Raw genomic sequence first — 6,882 nt, 5'->3', positions numbered from 1 at the left:
CCAGCGGAAGACACCATCCTTAGTCACACGTAGAAGGAAAACCTGTCCTTCCTCGGCTGGTGTGTGAACCCGCCCAAGCTGGAGACCCCAAGGAGGCTGGAAACTCTTTTCACATGGCCGGGGCCTCCCTGAGTCCAGCGGGGGCCCAAGGGGCTGGTGTCCCAGCTCCCAGGCCTCTGAGGCTGTGGCCAGGCCCCACCACTACCCAGCGCTCAGCCACGGACATCACTCACGGAGGCTGGGCTTAGGCCTTTTACTAAAAGCACTTCGTGGGGAACAAAGGAGCCGCTCAGTGTTGCTTGTCCAGGTCTAGGAGCCGGGCATGTCCCCTCCAGGGACCACGAGCTTCGTCCCTGGGACATCAGCCCCGAGCTGTCTTCCGAGGCCCGCCGGCAGCTGAAGGCTGAGAGGAGGTGGAATCCACCCTCGTCCGGCCCCCGGGGAGAGAAGAGCCCCTGACAGTGGTGGGGGGCTGTGGGGGGGGACGGGGTGGTCACAGGATGGCCTGGTGTGGCAGCCCGTACAGGACCAGATTGAGGCTGACAGAGAGCCACTCGGGGCCATGCGGCTGTGCCCGGAACATCACCTTGGAAGTCTGTGGAGACTCATCTGAGGGGAGAGGGGACAGGAGGCTCATGGGGGGGGGGGGCAAGATGTCCAGGGCCCCAGCCAAGAACCCCACACCCGGCTGGACAGGGAGACGGTGCTCCTGGCTCTGCCTCCAGATGCAGCTCTGGGCGTGGACACTACTACTATGCGTCCTTCACGAGGGACATCGAGGCCGGAGGACCTTACATGCTCAGGGGCCTCCTGCCGCTAGCCAGCAGGGACAGCCTTCCCACAGTCACGGCTTGTCCCTTTCCCTGTGACGGACGTCCACACTGCACAGCAGCAGGGGTGGCACAGGGGCCGGTCCGCTCCCTGCCCATGAGAACGCCACATGCCGGCTGCTCTTCAGCCAGCAAAGCCCAAGGTTTCTGTCCTGTTCTTGTTCCTGCTCCTGTGACCTTTGTGACCCCTGCGTCTCACCTGCCTCCTTGGACTGTGACGCCTCCCTGGTCACTTGCTCACTAGGGTCCCAGTTTCCAAAGGGTGGGTGGTGGGGACCCTCCCAAACATACTCGGGCTTTTAGAATTTGTGTGACTTGCACAATCTTAGACAAATCAGATAATGACTGGTGGTGCCCCTGAGGACCCTGGACGCAGGCCTCACTGTGGCCGTATTTGCAGGAGGCTGACGGTGGTGCCAGCACGCGGCCTGCTGCGCAGGAATGGAGGTGGGACCTTCTGACCCTACAGCTGCAGGATGGTGGAGCAAGGTAGCAGCTGCATGGCCTGAAGGGATGGACAATGGGGTAGACGGTCTCCAGTTACCGTGGCTGACCGCTTCTCCAGCTTCCATCTTCTGAAGGAGACGGACGGCCCTCCCAGTCGGTTTGGCCCCGGTCAGCAGATCTAGGGAAGAAACTCTGCCTCAGCTGGTGTGGACCCCCCAGAGAGCATCCAGGAAGGCCCAAGGTGGGGGGACCGCCGGGCGCTACTCACTTTCCCAGAGGACCCTGGCGCGCAGCGCATTGTCCTGCAGGCGCGTCGGCCACTGGTTTGCCAGGATGCTCCGGACACCCACCAGGCTCAGCAGGATGGCCGTCTCAATGGGCTCCTCCAAGGACAACTGAAGGGCACTGCGGGGGACCGAGCTGCCGTTGGACAGTGTCCACCCCATCCCCAACCCTAATAGCACCGAGGGCTGCAACTCGTGTTTGGACTGACAGCTCTTAAAATGTCTCGCCCCCAGACTTAAAGGTCAGTTCACAGGGAAAGGCTTTTCAGATGCCTCTGCGCTGCTCCTACCGTGAGAGGGGGGAGCCCTGCTGGGCCCCCGGGCAGCTCTGAGGTCCTGTGCTGTGCAACCCTCCCAGCTGCCCTCCCTGTCTCCCGGCCCAATCCTAGCAGCTTGAGGCTCCAGGGTGCCGTGGTCAGCACGGGGGGCCCCCGGGACTTCCAGGGAGGGTTCGGGAGCAGAGCATGGAGCCCCGGCTCCCTCCTGGGGCTCTGCCCACAATGTGTAGGGACGCTCTGTGTCCCCACACTCCCAGGGCACACCCACCATCACTCCTACGCCCTCCAAGTCCCCCACCAGCCATCCACAGGCTGGGATGCCGGCCAAGTGGTGCAGGGGGACACCAGGCACCTCTTGTTCTCTGAGGACTCCATCATCCGCCGCATGCTTTCGTAGGACCGGCTCAGGGCCAGCAGGACCATCAGCTGGCAGTCTGCGGGACACGGGGGGGGGGGGCTGCCATCGCCCGGGGCTGCAGTGGACCCCAGATACGCAGCCCAATCTGCCAGAGGCTAGGCTTGAACCATAGACCCCTTTCCGGGACCCACTGGCCACACGGGCACGCGGGACACTGTTTTAGGAGCCCGCCACCCTCCACGGCTTCTTGTGCAGCGGCCCCCACAGTCGCTACCCTGTGTGGGCTCTCGGGTCCCAGCACCCCACACCGGCCAGGTGCTGGGCTGCGCAGGGCAGGCTCAGGAGCAGGGCAGCGAGCTGGTCACCCTGACCCCCAGTGTTCACTGAAATGGGCCACTGTCTGAGATGCAGCCCGGTGGGTGTGCAGCACCATAGATGCAGAGGCCCCTCCCACTCCCCACGGGGACGGCTGGGCTGGAGTCAGTGTCCCCAGGGTCGGGCAGCACCTCCAGCTGTTCATGGACAGGCCTGTGGGGAACAGCGGGGCCTGGTGACACCGTCACCCCGCAGGTGCCTGTGACCTTCATGTTTCTTGGGTTTCACTGCCCAGCCTTTCTGAGAAGGCTTGGCATCAGTTTCAAAAAGGCCCCGTTTCTACCTCCCAGGGACATGCTTGTGGGGTGGGCGGGGTGCTGTCCTGCTTGGACCCACCAGTGTGGGAGGGGCTGGAAACAGGGCTGGACGGCAGGTGATGGGGGGGCTCAGGGGCCCTGCAGGGACAAGCAGCCCCGTGCTACCACCGATGGGGGCAGGCACCTCGGAGGGGAGGGCCATCCTGGAGGGTCCCTGACAATGCTGCTGCCGCCTACGCAGTACTTTGGGGGTGGGGGCATCCACAGCTCTAATGTCGGAGGTTCAGAAAGAGGGATGGGTGGGGAGGGACGGTGGCTGGCGCGTTGTGAAGATGTACCCAGCCTCCCTGGCCTCTGCAGGCCTGAGCTGGCAGAGTGACCCCAACTCCGTCCCTAGCTGGTCTGACAGGTCTGGAAGTCTGAGTTGGGGCATCCGAGAGAGGGAGGGGGACCCAAGGGCTGCCGCGAGGTTCTGCTGGGGACGGGCGGCTCCCAGGGAAGACGGTCCTGCGCTGTCCTGTGCGGATCCGTCTCCATGGTGCTCAGGGTCCTGGTGAAGAGCTGGGCTGGAGGGGGCCCTAGAGGACCCACTCACCTGCTAAGTTCATGGCAGCCAACCTCTCCACAGACACGTGCGACAGGAAGCTCTCCATCCCGTAGAAGAAGAAACCCTCACAGCCGCCCAGGAGCTGCTCCCACTCGGCCTGGCTGCACAGGGAGGGGGACTCGGTGAGCGGGCGGCCGGCCAGGGACAGGCAGGTGTCCCTGCACGAGCAGAGGACCGAGTCTGCCTGTAAACCCTTGGGGTGACACCCTCCCACAACATGTTTTCAAAGTAAAGACATCCTCCTCGGTCTTTCCCCCACCCCACTCTGCTGAGACAGACAGAGCCCCATCCACACTCCCTTCCCCTTGTGGCCTCGCCTGCGTCTGCCTCTCGGGGTCCCTGGGAAGCTGGTCCACGTGGCTCCCCGGGGAAAGATGAACCCACATCCCCAGAAGGGACCCCATCTTGCTAGGCTGTGGCTCCGGAAAGTGCTAGAGGGACACTTCCCCTGCCCCAAGCACTCTTGTTCCCGAGACACGCCCCGCCGGACAGGCCCAGGACCCTGCCCAGGGGCTCCCCAGGTCCCCAGGTCCCCCTCTGCAACGTGGGGTGAGGACAAGCACACCTGATCCAGGTACCACAGAGGCCACGGGGCCTGTGTACAATGAGGACAAGACAGGGGTCACTGACAGAATGGGGTACAGGTAGGAAGGGAGAGCTAGGTGGACACTGACTGCAGCAGCCCCCATGCTGGCGCAAGTGACCCTGGGGACGGCGTCCGGGGACCCAGACCGAACCTGGGAAAGGCCTTCTTTCCCAGATGTCCCTCCCATCGCGCAGTGAACGTGTCTCTGAACTTATCCAAGACTCCCCGGGTCACGAAGACAGGAGTCTGCTCATCTGCAACGAGAGGGGTGCTGACAAACCACAGGACGTGGTCACGTGCACGAGCGTGGGGGGGCAGGCGCCTGGCAGGCCAGCCTCAGGGGCAGGGCATGGGGCCGCCCTGCTGACACGCTGGCTCCTCCCTTCCCTGGGGGAGGTTCTCAGACTGGTTTTGCAAAATCAGAGCCCACAGGAGCGAGTGCTGGGAGTGTGGTGGCCGCTCCGCTCCACACGTGGGGCCCGAGGAGCCTCTCCTCGCAGCACTCTGGCAGGCGTGGCCTGGCCACAGCAGGGCAGGGCAGGGCCTCAGCCCCTGGGACTGGACATGGAGTGGAGGGAGCAGCCACATTCAGCACAGGCGGCCCCGGGAGGCAGCCCAGCCACACCTGCCTGACCCCTGGGCAGGGGGTGCCCTGTGTGTGCACGGAGGGCGGGGAAGCACTCACCTGGGCCCCAGGCCTCCCCGTAGGGGTCCACGACGACTGGGCCCTGGTTAAGGAGAACCAGGACCACAAGCTGGTACTTCGGGCGGGGGACCCCAAAGGATACACTTGAAGTTATCTGAGTCGACAGTGATGCAGTCGGGGGGGATGACCCGGGGCACGGCGCCCTGCAGGACAGACGGGGTTGTGGGCCTCACCCCGGCCCCCCGCCCTCGGCTCCCGGCCCCCCGCCCCCAGCCCTCGCCCGCCTACCTTCTGGCCCCTCTTGCCTGGGCCTCTCCTCTTGGGCTCCTTGCTTCTGGTGCCCTTCTTCACGGCCCCGTCTGCGGGAGACATGGGAGGAAGGGTGACGCTGCAGAACGCAGTCACGCCTGGAACACCTCTCGTTACCTCGTAATGGGTGGTCTGATACCACGCGAATTTCACCTCAATGGAAACCAAGACGCAGGGAGAAGCGTTCACTTTAAGTTTTCTAAAGTTGAAACGGCAGTAACATCTCAGATACAAAGGCTCTCGAGACAGGAAAGGCCTGGGCCAGGAGACCCCGAGGAAGGAGCGGTCACCAGAGGTTCCCCGGCCCCCACCAGCCATCCACAGCCCACGCCGGCCATTCTGCCTGTGCCCTGGGCTGCCAGGGGCTCCCTCCTTCCTGCCCCGCACGGTGCGGTCTGGCCCCCGGGCGGGGGCACCGACGTGGCATTCTCTGTCATGTACCCACTTTTTTTCAAGCAGCTGATCTTTGCCTCCGTTCTCTCTTTTGTTGACGGCTCATGCGCCCAGTGCGGCCCGTTCTCTGCTTTCTTTGGGCTTTTCTGCATTCTTGCTCCAACCTCTCCAATTAGATGCTACCCTAAACTTCCGGCCTGTTTCCTCTTTAACGTGAACGTTTAAAGCGAAAACCCACTCCAGCGAGACGTGGGTGCCCTCCAGAGGGCAGTGCCACAGGGCCACCAGCATTTCTATAAGACGTTCTCGCTTTTACCCCGTTACTGACCTGCACTTTAAACGCGCTCTTTTAGGCGCCACGCTGGGGACGTGCCTGTCATCCACGCAGCGGGTCCTCACCCTCGGCGGTCACACGGTTCACGGGGAGCGCGAGGGTCTGGGCTCGGTCACATCCTGTGCTCCCCTCTTCCTGCCCTTCTTGAGATGACAGGACTTCTCCCGGCCCACCCTGTCGTTCACCCGTGCTCGCTGACCTGGTGCGTGACGGCCTCAGCCCTAAACTGCCAAAGTCCTCCTAGGAGATGTTTTTTTTGTGTTTTTTTTTTTTGTATTTTTCTGAAGCTGGAAACGGGGAGAGACAGTCAGACAGACTCCCGCATGCGCCCGACCGGGATCCACCTGGCACGCCCACCAGGGCAAAGCTCTGCCCACCAGGGGGCGATGCTCTGCCCCTCCGGGGCGTCGCTCTGTGGCGACCAGAGCCATTCTAGCGCCTGGGGCAGAGGCCAAGGAGCCATCCCCAGCGCCCGGGCCATCTTTGCTCCAGTGGAGCCTTGGCTGCGGGAGGGGAAGAGAGAGACAGAGAGGAAGGAGGGGGGGTGGAGAAGCAGATGGGCGCTTCTCCTGTGTGCCCTGGCCGGGAATCGAACCCGGGTCCCCCGCACGCCAGGCCGACGCTCTACCGCTGAGCCAACCGGCCAGGGCTCTAGGAGATGTTTAAACTGCAGTCCCAGACGCTTCTCCGCGCCCGGTGTCAGGCCCTCTGCACCGCCCGGATGGCTGTGCCGCTTCTCTGTATCTGAGAGGGTCGTTCTTTCTCCAGCTTGGACGTTCCTGCCGAGAACGTCCAGGTCGACGGGATTCACCACCCTGGGCGTGGTTTGTCTCCTTTCTGCCGACACCGCGTGCTGTGTTCTTGAGCACGAACGCCATTGCTCACCCGTCAGCAGGAGACACGGATAGGCTCTCATCAGCACCCACCCCCCACCCGTGCTGTTCCTGCTCTTTGTCTGGGTTCACTGGGTCTCGGGTCTGTGCAGTTAGTTTCACTGAATGTGGGGATGTTGGCCCCAATCATCCCAGCCCCCTGCCCAGGACTGTCCCAGGAGGCACCGTCCCCTGGGTCTGCCTCTGCTGGCTGTTTTCCTCTTCGTGGGGCCACGGTGGTCCCCTCTTCCGTGTGCCTGGCCGCTTTTCCTGAGTGTCTTGACATTTTGAATTCCACCCTACTGG

At 63.4% G+C, this 6,882-nt stretch overlaps 1 protein-coding gene across 3 annotated transcripts in view; it reads right to left on the bottom strand.

Annotated features, from left to right (window-relative positions):
* Positions 1–277: 277 nt before the first annotated feature.
* The window catches only part of CFAP46 (cilia and flagella associated protein 46), a 55,843-nt gene continuing 49,238 nt past the window's right edge, over positions 278–6,882 (bottom strand). For all 3 annotated transcript variants that reach the window (XM_066355354.1, XM_066355355.1, XM_066355356.1), the window contains exons 51-60: positions 4,957–5,027; positions 4,811–4,871; positions 4,708–4,743; positions 4,174–4,276; positions 3,425–3,537; positions 2,192–2,273; positions 1,546–1,682; positions 1,375–1,455; positions 587–609; positions 278–472 (exon numbers count right to left, since the gene is read on the bottom strand). In XM_066355354.1, the coding sequence (XP_066211451.1) occupies positions 362–472; positions 587–609; positions 1,375–1,455; positions 1,546–1,682; positions 2,192–2,273; positions 3,425–3,537; positions 4,174–4,276; positions 4,708–4,743; positions 4,811–4,871; positions 4,957–5,027 (818 nt within the window). In that variant the 3' untranslated portion in view covers positions 278–361. The remainder of the gene's footprint in view (positions 473–586; positions 610–1,374; positions 1,456–1,545; positions 1,683–2,191; positions 2,274–3,424; positions 3,538–4,173; positions 4,277–4,707; positions 4,744–4,810; positions 4,872–4,956; positions 5,028–6,882) is intronic.

Source organism: Saccopteryx leptura, chromosome 13, assembly GCF_036850995.1.
Source record: "Saccopteryx leptura isolate mSacLep1 chromosome 13, mSacLep1_pri_phased_curated, whole genome shotgun sequence".
NCBI lineage: Eukaryota > Metazoa > Chordata > Mammalia > Chiroptera > Emballonuridae > Saccopteryx > Saccopteryx leptura.
This window is presented reverse-complemented; position numbering and strand designations above follow the sequence as displayed.